This window comes from Camelus dromedarius, chromosome X, assembly GCF_036321535.1.
Source record: "Camelus dromedarius isolate mCamDro1 chromosome X, mCamDro1.pat, whole genome shotgun sequence".
Lineage (NCBI taxonomy): Eukaryota > Metazoa > Chordata > Mammalia > Artiodactyla > Camelidae > Camelus > Camelus dromedarius.
Genome location: NC_087472.1, coordinates 80904554 through 80927263, shown reverse-complemented (window position 1 = coordinate 80927263; position 22710 = coordinate 80904554). Strand labels below are relative to the sequence as shown.

Sequence of the window (22710 nt, the reverse complement as noted above, 5' to 3'; positions counted from 1 at the left end):
AGGCACGGCTTCAATTCAATAGTTTGAATGTCCAATATTGTGAAATAATCAAATCTCCAAACTTGATTTAGAGTTCAGATTTCTCCCCTCTTGCACTTAGGACCAGCTTCAGGGGCTGTTGCGCCATCTTGCAAGAGCCTGTGGTTAACTCTTCTCCTCCTTCTCTACTCCTTGCTTAGCTTGCCAACTGTGAATCTGGGATTTCATGGATTGGGTGTAGACAGGGAGGAGGGAAAGAGGCTCCTGAATATTCCTACTTGACCGGTTCTCTTATGACATAGTTTTATATGCTCTGGGCCTGGCTGTTATGAGAACTGATTCTTTCTTGGATTTACCTTGGTAGCTAATAGCTAATGTAACTCGGCATCTCATACCATGTCATTTAACAAAATGGTACAATTGCAATATCATACGGTAAGTGCAGGATGAGAGGTCTAGGCATGTGGCATTGGGAGAACAAAGAAAAGGGCTCCCTGGCCCAGCTGGAGGATGAGTGGTCCAGGAGACTCCTGGAGAAGGCAATTCTTTGACTCTTACTAGCTGTGTTGGAGTTAGTTAGCAGTATGATGACTCTCGGGCTGTGGGGCACTGTTTCAGAAGGGTGTATGCTCAAGTAGACACTTCTCTGCCAAATACATTATATTCCTAGCCAGATTCAAAAAACAAAATGGCTACAGAAGTCTTAGTGTGTTCTTTAATTTCCTCATTTAGTCTCTCAAGTTCCTACAAATTCATGAATATAAATGTCACTGTAAAATCAGAAATACTATTATTGATTGACCCTGGGAGATTTCTTAAATTTAATTTATGCTGAGAATCATAACCTTCATTTTCTAAAGGAGCATGTGAGAATGGTCACTTGTGGATTTAAAATATCTCCTGATAAAAACTGACCTTGGGAGTTGAGAGGTATGAGTACTTTGAAATGATGATCTCATTTAAAAAGTAGTTCAAATAGGATTTAATGGACTGTGAAACTGTAGTTTTAAATGAATAAATGTACCTAGTAAAAAGCCTTGCACCGATAAGGAATATGAAAGGTCAACTGAAATATTATAATTATCTTAATAGTTAAAGCATCTTGCTTATTAATATGTCAATTATTTTGACAGCCTATTTTGGGGGAGGGCAGTGAAAGCAAGGAGTCTTGTCTTTTAGCATCCTTATCATATCATTACAAATCATTTCCCAAGTGCTCACACAGAGCCCACCCATAATGGGTCACACAATCAAAATGCACACATCATCTGAGCTCCAAGGAAATTTTGACTAAATGATTTTAAGCCACAATTATATACTTAACACTGGATCTTGATTTGACCTGTTAAAACCTTGAAAGTCAATACCTTCAAAAGAAAAGACAACAGACATCTGGTCAATCAACTTTATTTTCAATTATTTGAACGTGTACTGATCTTTGTATCCAGACACAAGGCAGGGTACAAAAGGAAGAAAAGACAAGATTCCTACCATCAAAAAAAAAATTAAAATGAGCAGAAGACACACTGCACAAGACAGTATGACTTAAGGATATATACTGAGTAGCATCTGAGTAGTGCAGAACGACTTAGTAAACCCGCACAAGGGGACACCATTGGCAACCATGACAAGGAGGGGAGGAGGGTGATTGGGAAATTCATCCTGGGAGACGGGAAAAGCAGTGGACCTGTGTTCTAGTCCCCCAAATATCAGTGGCTTATTGTGGACATTGAGCAATTAAGTTCCACCTTTCTCAGCTTCAGTTTGCTCAGCTCTAAAATAGAAAGTAAGGACTAGGTGGTCTTTAAGGTCTTCCAGCTATAACAATACAGGATTCGAAGGACAAATGCAGAGAGCTTGGACGATGTGGACATTACAGGTAATAAGAAGGACAAGCACAAAGCCACAGAGGTGGGAAAAAACTAGATTTTTTGTGTGCATGGGCAAGGTGTATGGGAGGACAGCAAGGACCTTAACGAGCCTATTTAACTACTGTAAAGATTCTGGGGCCAGTAAACTTGGAAAAGGGTGAGACAGAGTGCTACGCTGGGTAAGAGACAATACTCAGGGATCAAAACGGAGAAAGAGATAGTGTGTTTCCTGTGGTGGGAAGTCTGACTTATCTCCACGCCCCCACCTCACTCTACATTCTTTGTGTCTTCATGGAACTTTATTACAACTCTTTCCCCAAACCCACACACCAAGTAGAATAAGAAGAGGCTGTGGTTACTGATGCCTCCCAATTTAGATCCTCACAAGTAGCCCCCTTTTGTGGGCCAGGTAGCCAAGAGCAGCTGCAGAAACGATGGTGGTCAATCCAATCAGCCTCAGCAGGCCCGGCACGGAGGGCAAATGTCTCTCCAAGAAGGTCGTGGTAATGGGATTTGCAGGGACATCCTGGGTTCAGAGAACATTTGGTGTCAGTACAGGGCTTGTGCATTTTGCTCCAGAAAGTGTATTTCCTCTGGTTCTCTGAACTTGACCCAGTCTGGTCAACCTCTAGGCCATTAAACAGAACACTCCCTTTGCTCATAACATTCATCTCCAGTCCCCCTTGGCTCCGTACTTGACTCATTCTGACTACTAACTTCAAGTCTCAGTTTACACTTCACTTCCTCCGGGAGCCTTTCCAGCCTCCCCAAGCTAAGTTGACTCCCTCTTTTTACATTCTCAGTGTCTCATCTTCACCGCCCTCACGCTTTGGGGTGATCATCTGTTCTCCCCACCACACGCTGAGCTCTGTGAAAGCGCTGCTGTACCATTATCCCAGAGGCTGATGCACAGCAGGTGCACAATAAGTATTTGTTGGGTGAATGAATCCATGGTCCACTCACTCCTCAGTCCCATCTGTGCCGGAAGCACTAAAGAGAATGCCTTTGGAGTGGCAGGGCTGTTCTTTTTGACTTCACACCTGATAGATGAATAACTTTGACCTTTTTGACCTTTGTCCTTCACAGTACATTTCACTCTATCTCTCTGTATCTTTCCTTCCAGTCAGGAACATTTCCTGGGGTTTTATTACAAAATGATAGGTATATTGAAAATGCATTTTTAATTGAAATCTGCTCTGTTTCATTCTACCCCCTTATCCCTAGCCAGGGGATGCTGACATATCTTCCTTTCATTTCCTCCTTCCTAGCACCAGGTTAGAAATTTATTCAACAGGCATTTATTGAGTTCTTAATATGTCTAGAACTCTCTGAATAATGTCTCGTCTGACCAAAAAATAATTTATTTTTCCTTAATAATCTGCAATGGATGTGACAGCTACAAATTTATCAAAGTTCTTCTAAATCTCTCACCTCTCCCCTAACCCATGGCATCTTTTTAAACATTCATGGGTTGAATCACTTAGAGAAAGGTATGTGAACAGATACAAGCATGTTCAATTCGCGAATAATTGTTTTTAGAGGAAAGAAATTTAAATTCATGAAATAAAATATAACCTACCACAGACTCGGGTTCAGGCTGCCAGATTTCATCTTCTGGGATCTTCCCCATGGCATGCAGGATCTGAAAAAGAGCATCTCAGTGAATAAGAAAAATGACACCATCTTTCACCTAATCTTCTCCTTAAATAAAAGACTATCAATGTCTTTTGGGCTATCCATCAAAAACACCAGGGTAAAAGCCACTGAACCTTTAAAAGGATCCAAAAGGTCTTTCATCTCTGGCATAAGGGTTCAATCAATAGGCTCACCATGAATTTTAGGAGCTGTGAACACGCCTTAATAAGGATGAGATCAGGGGTTGGGGTATAGCTCATGGTGGAGCACATGCCTGGTGTGCATGAGGTCCTGGGTTCAATCCGTGAAGGAAAAAAAAATCAATAAAAAGTAGGGATGACATCAGAGAAATTGCTGGAAAATATATAAATGAGTTCTGAGTCCTAGTAGAAACATGTTTGGTTCTGTAATATCAGACCTAGCTTATCTCTAAGTATAGCCACTGCCGTCTTTTGCCCCATGGCCTCTTTACCTTGGGTGACAGGTTAGGTATTTTCATTGTTAGTTTTGGGTTAAGGTGTTCACTTCACCTGACACTACGAAACTGTTAAAATGGTGTTTCATGGTCCTTCGGATGGGGGGTTAATGGGGAGTTGGCCTCCAGGATCTCAGACGGGTCAGGCCCGTGGCTTGTTTCCTTCCCCTCAGCCCATGACCCCCAGGCCCTACCTCCCGGGCTGCTCTCTCTCCGGCCTCCACGGCCCCCTCCATGTAGCCACTCCAGTGTGTGGCAGTCTCCGTGCCTGCGAAATACAGCCTGCCCACTGGCTGGCGTAGAACCCTTGAAACAAAAGCAAAGAAGTAAAAGTGGTCAGTCTCAGAGAGCCAGAGGAGAGCCTTCCCACAAAGACCAAGGCTGGTCAATTTCTCTCCCACAAAGACCAAGGTGGGTCAGTTTCTTCAGCCTCTAAACATCAGGAAGCATGTTGGCAATTTTGGAATAATGTTTATAGGTTCCTCCAATTCTTGCATAGTCACAGACAAAATAAAATGAAAGCCAAAGCTCACTCCTGCAACAAGAGCTTACAGGTGAAGGGACGGACATCACTGGCGGTGAAATAAGTATTTGCCTCGAGTACATGAAGTGAGGGACTATACGTGCCCAGTGATGTACAGATCTTTTTATGGTTCACCAGCTTTGAGCAAGGAGACACATGCCCCCAGTTTCCCACCTGGTCATTCTACCACTGAACTTGCCACATCACTTCCTCTCACTGAGCAGAATTACAATGACTTCCTTAGTGAGATTAACGAGATACAAAGGAAACTGGGGATTTGCTCAGCTTTTACAAGAAACAGGGGAGAAGAGCTACACGAACCTTCTTAGAATTAGGGACTCACGTTCAGGGAATTTCAGTTAACACTGAGCACGCTTTGACTCTACCTGCCGTACTGAGTCATGATCCCCGGGGGGAAGTAGGTGGTGTAGCAGCCCCCGGAGTACTGCTCCTCACACCAGTTCTTCTCTTCATAGTGCACCGGCTGCAAGGCAGAGTGACAAAAGCTCAAAGGAGACTCAAAGGAAACGATTTAGTTCAGAATAAATCAAACACAGCCCCAATCAACTGGACAACCAATACATGTCTGAAATAGAGCCTTATCATTCTGATGTTTTTAGAGATACGACTTTGGGCAGGTAAATGCCCTTGCTAATAAACGTCTAAGAAATTCTGACTTAGAAAGTTTTCTCACTTGGTCCATTCATGTCTCAGGTACTGTTCATAAACTGTGATTGTCTAGCTCCATTTTTAAATTGGCCTTACCTATTAAGAAGTTTTTAGTGCCTAATGGTTTCAAGACAAGTTTAAAAAACTATTTATACTTATTAAAGTGGTCAAAGGAGGAAAAAAGCTGAAAAACATGTCAGTTAAGGAAAAAGAATGACTAGATTCATGTTTTGTGGGGCAAGTCAACTTTGTTATGAGAAGCTAGACAAATGAATGTTTTATTAGAATGAATGTTTTTGGGGTGGGGGGTATAGTTCAGTGGTAGAGTGCATGCTTAGTATGCACAAGGTTCTGGGTTCAATTCCCAGCACCTCCATCAAAAAAATAATAAACAAACAAATAAATAAAACTAATTACCTCCCCCCAAAAAAACAAAAACAAAAAAGAACAAACAAAAAAATTTTTAAAAAAGGAATGAATGTTTTTGTGGGATTTAGATAGTTTTGCTGACGGTGATACTTGCAAGCAGCTATCGGTCTGAAAAATGTTTTTGCCATGAATAGGAAAAAATTAGCTGAGATTTTGCAAAGTTCAAGCTCTTTATTAAAATAGCTAAATATAAGTGTTATCATTAAGCATTATTTTGAAAAAATAAAATCAACATGGCAAGTCTTAAGAGAAAAAGTGTAAAAGTAGATTTTGAAAAGATACTTTGTTTAAAAAATTTGCAGTCATATATGGGACTTCAGAGAGTCATTTGTAATGCATCCAATTTACAAATCACAAGACCCCATCTGAGGGGTGTAAGTGGCTCCCGGCCTCTGGCGGTGATCCCATGTCTCACGCCCAGCCCTCTTCTTTTTCTGCATCTGAGGGCGACAACCACCTTGTGAGCATCCTTCTCTGCTGTTTCCAGCCAGCCAATCAGAAGAAAGGTTGGACTGCATCTTTTGCTTTCCTTTGCTCCCAGAACGCAAAACAACAGACACCAAAGCAAGAGTAAAGCTAGTACCTTTCTCAATGCCGAGAGCAAACAAGAGCAGGACCAACTCATTTTTATCATCAGCAATTAATCGTCCATATTCTTCTTAGAAAAAGAGACTTTCCCACATTCAAAATGATCAACTTTTTTGGAACTTGAGAACAACTGTTTTCGCCTCCCAGTGGGGTTCCCCAGGCAATCATCTCACAGGTTGTTGGAGGAACCTCAGTTACACACTGCCTCAGCCTGAGGGTGTCTCAGAACATAACTTCAAAAAAGCTGGAGTATTTAACAGGGTGGAATATCTTGAACAGCATTTAAATTTTTTTTAAATTGAAGTAGAGTTGCTTTACAACATTGTATTCGTTTCTGGTGTACAACATAGCGATTCAGTTATACATATAAATATTCTTTTTCATTATAGGTTATTACAAGCTATTGAACATAGTTCCCTGCGCTATACAGTAGGACCTCGCTGTTTATCTATTTTATATATAGTAGTTTGTATCTATTAATCTCAAACTCTTAATTTGTCCATCCCTTCACCCTTTCCCCTTGGGTCACCATAAGTTTGTTTTCTATGTCTGTGAATCTGTTTCTGTTTTGTAAATAAGTTCATTTGTGTCATTTCTTTGGATTTCACATATAAGTAATATCATCATACAGTATTTTTCTTTCTCTTTCTGGCTTACTTCACTTAGTATGATAATTGAACAGCATTTTTAAACAGAAAAACCAGGCAGTTTTTGCAGCTGTGAAATGATGTATTTTTAATGTGTATGCGTGTTTGATCTTGCTACTTCACTCATACTATCCTTGTGCCCAGAGGCTAAGCTTACACTTAAACTTGTGAAATGGCCTATGAAAGTGAAAAAAGAAACAAAACATCTTCCTCAGGATGATAATGTTTTTTTTTTCCCCAAACTAATCAATTAGTCACTCTTGTTCATTTGCTGAGAAAGAATTCCCCAAATCCTCAAGAGCACGTGTTTCGCTTATCATGAGCACGGGGGAAACGGCTCTTGCTTGAAAAGGATGAACAAAAATGACAAATTCAAAAGCCACAACCACTTGACTAGGGAGCCACTGCAAAGTTGAGCGAAATAAGCGTTCAAGGAATGAGATGAAGCTCAACTAGGTCATGGCGTGCCCTGCAGAGATTTGGATTTAAGAGGCTTAGCAAGTTAAACACTCTTAGCCCCTTCATTAGACTTTTCTCACGCTTTAGCTGCTCATTTGTACATCAGCCTCCATTGTCTTCAACTGCGTCACAGATAACTGGATTTAATCTTCGCTCTCAAAAGGTGATTGAATCCAGGTCAAAACATTAAAGACCCAGCAGTCTGGTGAATTTAACGAGAACATCGATTCTTCATTTTCAATATTGATGAAGTGGTTGTGGATACTGGTTATTGAGCACACCTGGCCCTTTGACCATCACGGAATGCCCCCATCACACTGCCTCCCTACCCCGCCCATCCCGCCTTCAGCCTCCCGGTGTGGGGGAGGGGAACTACTCGTTCCACTTGAAGATCACAGCTTCCTCAGGCTACTTGCAAAAGTGTCTGGGAAATTCAGCCCACGGGGCTCAGCTTGAGCCCATCGGCATGTCTTTCCTGCTCCAGGAAGTGCTCTGAACTCGGGGACAGGGTAGCACTACCTAAAACACAACAGTGTTGCAGGGTCCTGGGGCTGCCAGAGGCACAGCCAGGGCCCATATTCTCTGGGACGACTCATAAATTGGCCAGCTCGGCTGTGTAGACACTTTTGAGAGCGTATCAGGGAAAACACGAGCTCTAGCGCCCCACTTGCATGAATCCATCCCTGCAAGATCTGGACAAAGCAAGATCTCTCTCCCTTAAAAAGGGTTGGGAAGCAGTCTGACCTTCAGAGCTTCTTGTGAGCCTAGGACTTTTGCGTAGAGCTCGCAAAGTTTCTTCAACCTATGGGAAGAGAAGAGGAAAAGAAAAAAAAGTGAAAATGAAGAAGGAAGAAAAAGTGCAAGGTCCATAGTAGCCCCTCATTCAAAATGGTTCCAAGCTATTGCATCCACTGGAAAGTTCATTGCAATTTTTCAGAACAAGGCACGTTGTTCTAGTTCAAACACTGGAAATCGATGAGGTCACAAATAGTGTTAAAGGGAAAAAGTGATGCATTGTCTGCATCACTGGGGGCACATGGCAATTTGTTCATTCACTCAAGAAAACATTGTGTACCTCTTGTCAACCTCCTAAGCACTGGAGAGTCTGCGAGGACCGAGACAGGATTCTTGCTCGCTCCGCTTTCTCCCCCCATCCCACTGAGAAGCGATGGGCAAAGTGGAGCAGGAAAAGCTTCAAATTCGGATTCTGCCTCTTGCATCCTGTGAGGGCTTGAGCAGGTTACTTAAGCTCTCTGACTTTTAGTTTTAGCAACAAGCTGGCATGAGGTTTTCACTAATGGTGGTAAAACTGTGTGGTCCCTGGACCTGCAGCAGCAGACACATCATCCGGGGAACTTGTTAGAAATGCAAATTCTCAGGCCCCGCGCCAGACCTGCCAATTCAGAGACAGCAGTGGCAGCAAAGGGTCTTCACAAACCTTCCAGGTGATTAAGTTTGTGAACAGCTGATATAAGGCATAGAAAGTTCCCAATTCAATAACTGGTACATAATAAATGCTCAATAAATGGTAGCTCTTAAGATATTTAGTTTTATGGGTGAATGGGATGTGAGCCAAAAGTTATAATTAGTCAGTTAAAGTATAAGCTTATAGCTATTTCCATTCTGATTTTTATAGTATTGTTAAAGAGGATCTTACAGATGATTTAGAGTTAAGGCCAATGATTTTCAAAAGTATTATGATTTTAAATCCAGGAGCTCTTTCTACAAACAAAGGTATGTGAAAATGTCTATTTTCTCCTCCTTTCTCCCCTCTGTTCCATCCCTCCTTCTTCCCATCCTTTCTTCCTTCCTTCTTTCTTCCCATCCATCCTCCCTCTCTCTCTCTCATTTTTTCTTTCTTTTTTTCTTCTTAATTTGTATTTACATAAATGGACTAGCTTGGCATAAGTAGAGGAATGGTTCTACAGAGTAGAGAAAATTAAATTTAGGAATAGAACCAAATACATAAGGGAATTTAGAATCATAAAGGTGGGCATTTAAAACCCATGACAAAAAGACAGATTATTCAATAAAATGGCCCTCAGACAAATGGCTACCCATGAAAGAAACAAAGCTGGACTCCTATGTGACTCCTTCAAAATATATTTCAGAAAGAACAAAGATTTACACATAATGGATGAAATCAGAAAAGTAATGAAAAAATGGATAATTTAGAAAATAATCTTGGAATGGAAAAGTCTTTTCTATGCCTGATAGACCCTTCAGAAGCGATGATTCACAAACTGATATATTTAACTTCATAAAAAGTTAAAATTATATTACAGTATAAATATAATATACTATACAATATATTATATTATGTATATTATATACAGTATAAATATAATATAATATAAATGAAGAAGCCGTAAATATGGTCAAAAGATAAACTGGGAAAAGATCTGTCCCAGGCATTGCCCCAGGCACTGGAGATCCAGCAGTGAACGACCCAGACAAAACTTCCTACCTTCATGGATCTGAATATTCTAGTGGGGACATTGTTAGGTGAGTGGCCCAGTGATGCCTCCATAGCCCAGGGCCAAGTGCAGTGGTGGCAATAGTCACAAAGCAGCCTGCTAATGGGGAGGGGGGATGTGTCATAATGTAATTCAAGGGCTCTGAGTGGTGGTGTGGGAATAGAAAATTGGTAGTGGTGAATACTAATTACTGGGAGAAATTGCCCCCTGCAGAGAAACGAGCCCCTCTGTACCTGCAATCTGTCATTGTTACACATCATTCATGAAGGATGTACTGCAGACTGCCCTGCAATGCAGTCATTTGTCTTCCTGGTTATCTTCTCCCCAAGTCAATTTTCAGCTCCTGGGCTATATCCATTTTTGTATTCTCCATAGCTCTTTGCATGGTATCTTATGTACAATAAACTCAATAAATATTATTTTGAATACTTGGTTCTTAAAATACCAGCACTGTGTCTTTATACAAGACCCTTGTAAGTAACATCATGTACAGGTAGTGCTGGGAATACTCATCGTATTAAACAGTCTTTAAGTTAAAAAGTTCAATTAAGTTGAAAGTCGGTAGAAAGAAGCAAAGGAGGAAAGAAAGGAAGAGGGGGTGTGGAGAGGGGCAGGAAGAAAGGGGACAGAGGAAGGGAGGGAGAGAAGGAGGGAAGAAAGAAAACGCACTATTTCCCTTACCTTTCATCTTTGGTAAGACGGGCCAGTTTTCTGGCTTTGTGGGAAAGAATAAACCTAAAATATACAAACAAGAGAAAGGGGGGAAATTAATGGCTGCTTTCGTCCTGGCTTCATTTCTACACCGACACATGTGCCTAGTGTACAAGTTAAAAGTCAACCAGAAGAAACAAATTATACACTGTCTAACGTTTGATGTTTTACTGTTTATCTGTTATATTCCTGACACTAAAAGATACCTTCTAGCTTCAGGGATTCAAGGGACTAAAAACAAATGACTGGCCATCATTTCTGCCTAGGGTGATACCGTGAGTGACCCAACTCCCCCTACATGACTGGCGGTCAATAGGAATGCATACTGGGTCTCAAATGCCCATCTAAGGTGTGTCTGAGACTTTCCAATTTCATCCAGCCCTTGCTCTTAGGATCTATCTTCATGGTGGCATCTCCCTGGTGCCCAGCCTTCTAGAATCCACCTCCATTTCTAGCCCTATGCTTGCCTTCAACTTTACAACTGGCTTTGATCTCCCTGTTCTGACCCCTGGCTCTCTCTGAAATAAACTCATACATATTCTAAGGTCCATCTCAATTTTGGCTGTTTTGGGTAGCCACCCCTCTGCCTCTGGGCCAAGTTCTGGCCCCCATGACATCCCCATCTGCATTGGTCTTCCTTCCCAAGTTGCAAACTGGCCTGGCCTTAGCTCCTCTCTGGTGGGAACTGGAAAATCTCAGTTTTCCACATAAATACCATAGATGCCCACACAGCCTCCACAAGAAGCCCTCTTAATAAAACACCTTAAGTCAAATCTTCATATCATGCTTTCACAAAAAAAGATAGCTTACCAGAGTATGTCAACCCCTGGCACTAAATATGAAGCAAAACAAACAAACAAAATCTCATATAACAAATTTTAAAATATTATTGATTTTCTAATTCCTTTCCAAGTATTTATTCATTGGAAGACATTATTTTTTTTAAGCAATAAGTTTTCTACTGCTGGATTTGGAGAATGATGGTGATGGATACAAAAAAAAAATTATTGAACATTCTTTTTTATGGCTGAGTAGTATTCCTATATATAATATATATACCAATCTTTATCCATTCATCTGTTGATGGACATTTAGGTTGTTTACATGTCTTAGATTTGCAGATACTAACTACTATATACAAAATGGACAAACAGGGTTGTACTGGATAGCACAGAGAACTATATTCAATATCTTATAATAACCTATAATGAAAAAGGATATGAAAAAGAGTGTGTGTGTGTGTGTGTGTGTGTGTGTATAAATGAATCATTATGCTGTTTACCAGAAACTAACACAACATTGTAAATCAACTATACTTCAATTTTAAAAAATGATTGAACCAAGTTTGGGGCACATTTATGAATAGCATGGGATACACTGTCAAGATAAACTATCACCCACACCACCACAACCATGCCTTACCCCATTATGGCAGCATAAGTTCCATCAGGTTTGGTATCATCCAACGTGTAGGCAACTGCAGCTTCTTCTCCTTCAATAATCATGGTTCCACAGTAATCTTGGAGAAGAGCAAAATGGAAAAAGATATTCATCACCCTATCAAGCTGCAGTTGCAATGAAGCACACCTTTTGCAACTTGAGAAGCCCAAAGGCTAAAAGTAAGCTATTATATTCAAAATATATGCAGGCAAACCAAACTGATGTCAAAAGGAAGGCTAAGTAGCCAGCATTGTGAAAAGCTCAAACTGTAAGCCCCTCTCTGCAAAGAAGCAATGTGATATTATGAATTAATCCAGGCCACCATTTCATGAAATCTTGTTTTCCTTGCCATTGATAAGCGTGTCCCCTTTTTCCTCTTTCACAAGAAATCAGATAAAACCAAAGATGTGTAAAAGAAATGCTAGCCCATTACTGCAAAATCGGAGGGACTGAACATTCACATTTGATGAGGAGCCACCTGTTCTTTGCTAACTAGATCTTGATTAGCTGGAGACAGGGCAGAGAGGACGTGGATAATTCAAATGCAGAATCCCAAACACTTATTTCAAACAGGACCTCCAGAACAACTTGGGAAACAATTTCAGCTCATTCTGGACAAAAGCGCCCCTCTCATTCCCCTCCAGAACAAAATACATGTCATTTCAACAAAAGAATGCGACCGAGCAATGGCGAAAATGTCAGGGCAGAATTTGAAATGCTGTAAGAATATGCTGCTACAGTGTATCACTCCTCCTGCTCTACCGTTTACTTGCAGATTGAGGTTGTTTGAACATTATGGTGGAAGACCTCAGAACAAATGTTGTATAGAAAATCCAGTGAGAGGGTTTCAAAATGAGGAAGAAAGAACAGAGAAAGAACTTGGAGGACATGCACTGCCCCGATCTGTATGTGAGCAGACGCACCTGTCTGGTTTCTACCTGCACTTCCTTCTCTCTCTCTCTCTCTCTCTTCCCATGACCCTCCCCACTTCACATTCCTGAGAATCAATGTCCTAGTTAGCCACTAGATGGAGGGGCAGTTGCATGTTCCTCAGGTGTACTGGGGCTAGGAAAAATCATTGAGAAAAACATAATGAAATATGGGAAGAAGAAATGTTTAACGTCTGTCCAAGAACTCAAGAAGATTTAAGAATACAAGGGAAACAGCTAAGGAATCACTTTGTAATAAGAAGACAAGCAAGAGAGGAGACAAATGGGACAGGATGTGGTAAGAGAAGAAAGCAAGCAGCATGGGGGTGAGGGGGTGTAGCTCAGAGGTAGAGCGTGTGCTTAGCATGCACAAGGTCCTGGGTTCAACCCCCAGTACCTCCATTAAATTAATAAATGAACCTAATTACCTCCCTTTCCAAAATTTAAAAAAAGCAAGGGCACACTGGTCACGTGGGGGTCAGCTGGACCAGACAGAGGGCTCCTGGAGGACACCAGGCTGGCTGGGGTGGAGGCCCTGCTTTCTGGGTGGAGGGGCTCCTTGGACACTTCCTTCACAGAGCAAAGATGACCTCGGCATCACACAGGTGCACTGGGTGGAAGTGAAGGAGCAAGGGGCAGAGAGAAGCATCCTGTTCATGCCAGGACAAACCATGTGGCATCAGTAGCACTTCTATCATTTGTAGGTAGAAAGCTCAGGAGCTCCGCCCATGCACAAGGGACTTCCGGTTACCTTGGTCCTGCCTCACTCTTAGAAGACATCTAACAAAGACTTTTAGCAAAAGAAGAAAAGACAAACGCAGAAACAAGCTAACAACAAACAAACAAAGGAACTCTCGGGGTGGGGGGGCACAAAAAGTAGGAGAAATGTTCCCAAAAGTGGCAAGTGACATCCTGAGGGAGAAAAGAGAAGATATTGTAGCTATGGGAGGTGATAAAGAGGAATATTCAGGATAAAATAATTCAATACAAGTGTTTTGAGTGTGGGAGTGTGGAAGGAGGAGTTCCAAGAAAATGATCACATTCATCTAGAAGAATAACTGACATTTACCAAGGACAAAATTACAAGAAGAGAATATCCTACCAGATATCAAACATATTGTAAAGTCACAGGGATTCACATAGTACAGTATTACCATAGGATTCAATAATATAAATCTGTGTTCTCCAAAGTAGGGTGTGCACACCTAGATTACACATCTAGATAGTGGAGAAAGACATCAGAAATTCTTATTTTTCAATTTCAGCTATTCAAAAGTGTCCAGTATGTTTTGTAAAAAAAAACATTGTATTCAGCAGTCCATGTGCATAGTTTAGGAATAAATACATTCAGTGGTAGTTGATGTTTAATTTTTTAACATATAGGGCTATAAAAAACATTTGGAGCCCAGTGAAAAAGAACAGTGGAAAAGAATTTTTGGTCCAGAAAAGCCCCATGTATATATATTTCATAGTAGGATTAAACCAGCATAAACAATTTTTTAAAAACTGGTACACTGGGAAAAAATATTTGCAACATATACAGAAAAAATTTAAAGAGCACAGGATAAACAGATAATTTACAAAATGATTTAATATAACTCCGAAGCCTTATTAATGATAAAACTTACAAATAAGACATAAGCGGTATATTTTCCCCTATTGACTGGCAGAAAGTTAAAAAATACTATTAGCCGGTCTACTCAAGTCAGTTGACTTCGTAATCCCACTTTTACAAATTTATCAAAAAAAAAAAAATGCTCCCATACAAATCCGCAGAGCTATATGAAGGAAGCTGTTTATTGCAGTGTAAGAGCAGAAACTTGGAAACAAATGAAACACCTATCATAAGCACAGCTACTGGGTACATTTTCATGGAGCCTACGGTGAAATACTATTTATTCAATTGTCAAAATGAGAGGGATTAAAATGTAACTGATGTGGAGAAATATCTATAGCTTACCGCTAACAGCAAAGAGCAAACTTCAGTATAATGTGTATTTTTTAAAAATAATGGTTTGGGGAAAAATATATAACATTTATTTAAAATTATATTTTCATATCAATGTTACACATATTCTTCAATATACATTTAAAGTCTATATATTTCAATATAGATGTACAATATATTTAATTTTTTAAAAACTTTTAATCATTTTTTTAAAATTTTATTTTTAAAGTCTTATTTTGGGGGGGGGGGGTAATTAGGTTTATTTATTTATTTTTAAGGGAGGTAGTGGGAATTGAACCCAGGACCTCATGCATGCTAAGCAGGCACTCTACCACTGAGCTATACCCTCCTCCCTCAATATATTTAAAGTATCACTTATGTCTACGATGAATCTCTAAAGATAACAAACTTACACTTTCAACAGTGATTCCCTGGGCAGGGGGAGGCGTGGCAATAGGTGAGGGACCTTTTTCATACACTTCTATATTTTGAGAGTTTTAGAGTGAACAAGTTTACTTCTGTAATTTTTTTTTTTAAAAAGGAGGCACCACATTGGATGTGAGTTTGGGAGCCCTCCCCTGTGTTTCTATAATAGCCTAGGTACTGCCAACAGTGTACTCAGCACATTGTAATGCAATTATTAGTTTACACGGACGTCTTCCCACAAAGTCTGGATTTTCTGGGCAAGGAAATATGCCTTTGAATCCCCAAGGTTGTACAATAGGTACTCAATAGTGGTTAGTTGCAGAAATACATTAATAAAGTAACACAAAAGAAACTGAAAATGCTTTGGGGGAGGTTCTGACATCCTCAGTAATTTTTAGAGCATAATTCAAGGCTCATAATAAGGATCAAGTCAGACCCAACCTTTTGCGAGTGGAGAACTTGGGTTTTCTTTTTGACGCTAGTGCCTAACAGTGAACTTACCGGGCACACAGCAGCCCTAAGCTAAAGATTTGCTAACATGAAGGAAAGTTAGAGGTATTTTCCACAAATAAAGGCGTTCTGAGCCATTAAAAGAAAAAATCTCTATTTTTCTATTCCATGGTCCCAAACCTTATCTACTTGCCAGCACCCAGCTGCCTCAAACGGGTGACGTGGGTCACGAGAGGAAGCAAGTCCTTCATGGTGGGTCACTGCCCTGTCCTTTGCAAAAGGTAGATTACTTGCACAACGGATGCACCTATCCAATAACTGTCCTAAACAGAATTTCCTGCAAAGGTGGAGAATTAGGAGGCTGCCATGTGGCAGAAAAGGGTAGGTAAGAATATGAAACCTTCCTCCCTTTGCCTCCAGCACAACTTTCCTCTTCTCTCTGCCATCTGGTTCCTCATTTCAGTGCATCTTCCCCTTCACCCTCATTCCCAGCTACTGACTGTTCTTACACGGTCCCCTCTTGGAAGAAAAGTAGATGTGATGAGAGTAAATATGGTAAGACTCTAGCACTGTGCTGTCTAACATAGTAGCCATTAGCCACATCTGGCTTTTTACATTTGAATTTAAAGCAATTCAAATGAAATAAAACGGAAAAATTCAGGTTCTCAGTCTCACTCACCACATTTCAAGTGTTCATGACTCACACACGTGTTCAGAAGCCACACCTTTGTGAATGGCTTTATAAATTCTTACTTTAAAAACCTGTATTAGAAAATGTTAATAACTCATTTTCACAAGATTTTGTGAAGGGGTTAAGTAAACTTTATATTGAATTATAAAAAGAATCGATCATATTCTAAAGGGAAGTTAATTCCATGAGTTTGTGCCAACGTACTTTATTTGATGGAACTGTACTTAGAACCTGGATGGATGTCTGATATCCAGCATTTTAAGAAAAACAGTTACATGCAAATACGTGACTTTGCACCAAGTTTCCTGGATCTTCTGCCAAAGAAAAGGACTCACCCTTTTTCCTCCAGAAGGGCTCTTCGTAATAAACTATACACTTGATGACTGAACCCAAGGGCACACGAGTGATCAGCTGATTTCTCATCATTGGCAGAGGGGGATTGAAATGAATCTTCATGCTTAGAGCAGGAGGAACAGCGCTAATCACGTACTTAGCCTGGAAGGAAAACAGCAGGGTTAAACATTGTTGGGTTGTTTTTACTTTTTTCCTAATGTTTCTCCCTTGTTTTACCCTTGTCCCTCATTCAGTCTCTTCTTAACAGAGAAACCAGAAGGGTCTTATTAAAATCAAAATGAGCTTTTATTGTTCCCTAGTTCAAAATTGCCAGTGACTTCCTATCACACTTGGAATCAAAGCCAAGTTCCTTACAGTGACTTTCAAGGTCATCCATGAAAGGTACCCCTGTCACATCTCTCATCTCATCTTCTGCTACTCTCCCCCTCAATCCTCTTAATTTCACCATTTTGACTGCCTTGCTGTTACTTCATCATGCCAAGCTTGCTCCTGCCTCAGGGCCTTTGCACTGGCTGGCTGCGCAGTCAACCTGAAAAACGATTCCCCAGAGAGCCACATGGCTCAATCCCTCACCTCTTTGGGTTCTGGACTCAAACTTCGGACATCCTTGATGACCTTATTTAAAATTGCATGACCAATTGTCCCATCCCACTTTCTTGTACACCCCTCCCTCTTCTTTATCACAATCTCGCATAGTCTGTATTTTAACTACATATTTGATTATGACTTTTTGCCTTCACTAGAATGTAAGTTACATGAAAGCAAAGAATTTATCTGTTTTGTTCACTGCTGTGTTCCCACCTCCTAGAATAATGCCAAGCACATAGGAGGCACTTGATATTTATCAAATAAATATTTTTTTCATTTTCTACTTATATAGGAGCCCAATACAGAGGGGCGATAATAATATTATTTTTTATAAATTTATTTTATAAATATATTTATTATATGTTCTCTTTCCCTTCCTTTCAGATAGAGGCAGCTTTTGCACTTTTGGCCAAGGCTTTGTCTGGGAAGTCTGGAATATTCTCAGCTTTACTTAAGCTCTGGTTATCTGTGGGACTCTGGCTTCTTCCCCCCCAGTTTTGAGGCTCTTGGTTACCTCGTACACCTCGTGGTTGAGGGTCTCCACCAGGACATGTTCTCCTGTCTGGTCAATGTGGGTCACAGGCCGCTCCAACTTGACTCGGTCTCCAAGGAGGTCCATAATCCGTTCGCTCACTTGTCCCGATCCGCCCACAAATTTCCTCTCCTGGAAAGAAAAAAGGACTCCAGAGGTGGGTAGGAAATATAGGAAGGGATATGAAGTGCTAAGTTGCTAGTTTTCCGCACATATCTTTACTGGGCGATGGATACAATTTCATTTGGCTCTTGGGAATGGCATCTTTCACCGTTGTTTTCTAACGAATGCTGGCTGGCTTTCGACAAAATTACAGGTTTTCTAACAGTCACCTTCCGGGTTGTGTTCTTGTGGCTTCCCAGGCTCCAAACTCCACTGTGTATCCTCTCCTCAGCCTGACCCCCATGCCCCACCTGCCTGGCCACTGCCCCTGCTCCGCGTCCTACCCACATCCTTCGGTTGGGTTGCCGAGTCTGGTGAGGTGCTCCTTAGAGCTGGACCAGCCCTTGCCTGAGCACACCTAGACCTGTTTCCCCTTTCCTTGTGACTCAGGCTCAGAACCTCGCTGGCCCACCCACCCCCAGGCCCGCCTACTCCCTGTGGCAGGCTAGCTGTCTCACCCTGGGCCGGGTACCTGCTCTTTCTGCGGCCAATGAGGTCATTTCACCTCACTGCACCCACCTAACCCAAGCCCTGCTAAAGCTGCCAAATGTTCCGCAGGGTCATGTGCATGGTGGAACTGACTGCCTCCTAAATTTTCAGCTCAGTTAATTTTGAAAAAGATGGCTTCCAATAGGTCTACGAGGAAGAAGGTCATGGAGAAGAAGGAAGAAAAGGGTGCAGGGGAGGAGAAGAAGGAGGGCGATGGGAGGAGGAGGAGGATGGGGAGGAAAGGAAAATGACTATCAAGCAGATTATCTAAGAACTCGAATCCATCTCCTACTGTGCCCAGCACAGTGCCTTCCACAAGACTGGTGCTCAGGAAGCAGGCAATGAATGAATGAAGCAATGAATGAATGACTTCCATGTGGTGCGTGTGTTTTAAATTAAAAATGCTTTTCAGACTTTCTCTGCTGGGTTTTCTGAGAAGTACTCAGTTATGTCCATCCAATGGTCTCTTACAAATTTACCCAATAAAAATTGGATGTATATCCAAATGGAAAATTGCAAAAGTACAGAAAAAGAGACAAGACTAATCTTCAAATGACATTGGCCACTGGGTTGTCACATGGGGTACCTAACAACAGGCTGTCCCTTTCAAAAGTCACTTGGAGCTGCTACGATTAAGCTCTAAAAGCCACAAGCCTGCCTCCTGCTTCATCTGTTCATGATGGAAGAATGATGCCAATCTTTCGTTTAGGCAGTGGTGGATTTCAGTAGGAACGGTGTGGGTATGAATGGGTACCTGCCCTCCACTGGTTGTTGAGATGATCCTGGTCGTGCCCCCACACTGCTTCACATACCACAGGAACCAGAGAGCAGAGACCTCATGGGTCTCCGCAGTGACACACAGGTTCACAAAGAGAGTAGCAAGATCCTTCGAAGATCTGCTCAGGAAGAAATGAGAGCAAAATTGGCAAATGCAGCAGAGCATCTTCTTCAGTCTCTGGAAATTATTCAAGCAATAAACTTACTTGGCTACGTGGAGTACAATTTGGCAAGTTGCAGAAAACTGTCACTAGAATCGAATATTATAAGACATGATATCAGAGATTTCGGGAATATGAGATTTCTTTTCCCCTTAATCAAAATGCCTAACCCAGAATCAGCTTGTATCTCATACTTTGTGCTGTTCTGATTTCTCCCCACACACTTGCTACTCTTCGAGTGATCCCCATCTTAGTAACAGGCATCACCATTCACCCAATTGCTAAGGCCAATACTCCAGAAATCAACCTTGATTTCTCTTTCCATCACTCTCCCCGCATCCAATCCATGAGGAAGTCCTGTTGTCTCTCACCACGTCACTCCACCTTCATCATCACCAATTTCGCATCATCTCTTGCCAGGATTATTGCAATGATTTCCTCCAGATTGGTCTCTCTGAATCCATTTGTCCCCACAGGATATCTATCTACCACACTTGAAAGCAAAAGCTTTTTATCACCCTCCCCTCTATCCACTGTGCTCTTTCTAAAGTGTAAACTTGCTTGAAACGCTCCAGTGGCATCGTAGCAAAACCGGAATAAGATTCAGATCTTTCACCATGGCCTCCAAAGTCCTAACTGATCTAGCCCATGCCTGCTTTTTCTATCTCATCCTGTATCTTCTCTGCTTATTCTAATGGCTCCTCAGAAAGATGAACTTTTACATGTCTACAAAAATCAACACCAGCTTCCACATTCCCAGCACCCTGGCATTTTCTATCATTTTACCATAGAACAGTATTTTTAACACCCTTTTCACTGTCTTAAATGATCTTAATTATTGGTTTATTATTTTTTCTTGCTGTTGCCCCCACTAGAATATCAACTAGTAAGACAGAGATCTTAAGTTTCTTGCTCATCATAGTGTCTTCTTTAATAAAATAGTATCAGGCATACGGTAAGCATTTAATAAATTACTTGTTAGATAACCGAATGAATACATGAGTAATGAGAAATATCAATTAAATATTACTTTTAAGTGATCCATAATATACAAAGGATATGCTAGGTGATGTACCACGCCCAGAATTAGTCACAGTTATCTCTTCAGTTATGATAACCTAATGGGAGGTCAGCTCAAAGAATGGATGAGAAAGAAAAGTGATGAACAGAGTAGAGATGAGTGAACTTTTGCTTGAGGTTGGCAGGTAAATGGCGAGAGGTTACTCCCTCTCTGGAGGCACACCAGAAAATGAATGATCTCATGCAATTCCAGCAACTCAGTTAAATCTCACAAACCCTAGGGGGAAGGCATAGCTCAGTGGAAGAGTGTGTGCTTAGCATGCACAAGGTCCTGGGTTCAATCCCCAGTACCTCCATTAAAAATCAACAAACCTAGCTACTTCTGCCCCTCAAAAGAAACAAATAAGTCAAACAGATCCTAAAATTTGCCAGTAGTAATGAGCACTCTGGGGTCCCTTTAATTAGGACCCATCCCCCTTTTGACTTTGACATCAAGTTTGCATGTTATTGGTTTGGTTTTACCTGAGGTAGAATTTGCCACCTGGTAGTGCTGACAATGGGTGGAGTAAATAATAACTATCTTCCATGTATTGAGCTCTTTCTCCATGGTCTTTAAACCTATTGTCTTATCGATTTGTCATAAAAATAATGGTTGTGATTTTGCCCCGGTTCACAAGCCCAAAAACTGAGTCTCAGGGAAGTTAATCATATGTAGTACACAGCTCACTAAATGGTACAACTTCAACCTAGATCATATCTGACCCCAACTTCATGATTTTAGTACCTCAAAATGCTTCATAATTAGGCTGCTGACAATCTTGAAGGTATAAACCCTTCCCAAGGGACTCCTCTCTACTCTAGTGTTCCTTGACTCTGGAAGTTTGTAGAATCACATCTAACCCACATAACCAGTTGCTTGGGACAATGTCTGCAACCCTAACAACCTGGTAGCACTTCTGTGACGGTCCCCATCACTAAGCCTGCATTAGGTATAATATACATATTGACATGACTTAGAATTAGGTTTGCAAGATTCGTCATGATAACTGAAGGGATGGAAAGTGCTGACTCATGCTTTCTTTGCAGAGGCAATTTTTGGCATCTGTCTAAAGCAAATATTCAAGCATTGGTTTAAAATATTACCTCAAAGTGAAAACATCCTTTGCTGTTTCCTGATGTCCTGTTTCCTTTGCTCCTTATTTTATAGGTGAATTTGGGCGTATAAGGGAAAGGGAGTAATAAATAACTAAAACCTAATGTTTCCCTAGCTAGCTAGCCAATATTAAACATAAAAATAGTACTGCAATTTGAGCTGTTATTGTTGCCAATTTGATGAGAAAGAAATAACCCTGGTTTGAAATCGAGGGAGAGGTAAAAGTAATTCTCTCAGGAGGGCCAGGCCATTCTTAATCCTTTATTTGATTTACTCTGGGAGCTTCCGTAAGAAAAGAAATGAGAACAATATCTGAGGGATGGAAGGTCAAGGAAGCTAGTGCAATGTTTTCGTGTTCTTTGCCCTGCTGACTTTTTAAGTGATAAACGTCATTATATTTTCTAAATGAAGACTATATACACATTATATAAAATTTGGAAAATTCATAAAAGGAAAAGGTGAGAGGAGTAGCTTTCATATTTCTGTCGCCCCCCTCAAAGATAACCCCTAGATTCATTTTGGCGCATTTTTTTCTAGTTATAGGCTTTAAAAAGTGTATTTACCTAGCTGTGACCACATCGTAAATTTAATTTGTGTTTCTGAAAAGCACTTTATAAATGATAATAATAGAAAGAATGATCAACGTTAGACTTTGAATGTATGATTGTGCTCCAGGGATTATTTCCTTTAAAATCAGGAAATGATATCATGTTTATCTTGCTTAGGAAAAGTTAAAAAATTACCTTGTGTTCATATACTCCTAGCATCTCAGAATACTTTATTTTGTCAGCCAACAATCTAGAATATTCACTAAGGGGAGGACTAGGCCAAGGACTGTGGCAGAAAAAGTCTGATTTCTATGAGACCAAAGAAATATAATTAGTCCTAACTTCAATGAGCTTCAAAGCTCTCTGGAGAGAAAAGGCTTAACTGAATTTATTAAAAGCTTTTTATAATAGAAGTTACAAAACAAGTGCTGATAATTGAATACTCACTATTTTTTGAAAATCTCATGTATAAAATTTAAAAGTAAATACTGCAATTTTATTAGCACAAACTAACTTGTATTATAAACCGACACTCTCAAAAAAAGTGGTAAATGGCGTCAGATGAATGTTTAAAAGGAT

The 22710-nt window shown here is 40.7% G+C and overlaps 1 protein-coding gene across 1 annotated transcript in view; it reads right to left on the bottom strand.

Annotated features, from left to right (window-relative positions):
• Positions 1-1370: 1370 nt before the first annotated feature.
• Positions 1371-22710, bottom strand: part of MAOB (monoamine oxidase B) — an 89894-nt gene continuing 68554 nt past the window's right edge. Inside the window, exons 6-15 of the mRNA XM_031445400.2 lie at positions 19227-19368; positions 17804-17953; positions 16683-16842; positions 11886-11982; positions 10434-10487; positions 8020-8077; positions 4870-4967; positions 4155-4266; positions 3430-3492; positions 1371-2376 (exon numbers count right to left, since the gene is read on the bottom strand). Coding sequence (XP_031301260.1) covers positions 2224-2376; positions 3430-3492; positions 4155-4266; positions 4870-4967; positions 8020-8077; positions 10434-10487; positions 11886-11982; positions 16683-16842; positions 17804-17953; positions 19227-19368 — 1087 coding nt within the window. The 3' untranslated portion in view covers positions 1371-2223. The remainder of the gene's footprint in view (positions 2377-3429; positions 3493-4154; positions 4267-4869; positions 4968-8019; positions 8078-10433; positions 10488-11885; positions 11983-16682; positions 16843-17803; positions 17954-19226; positions 19369-22710) is intronic.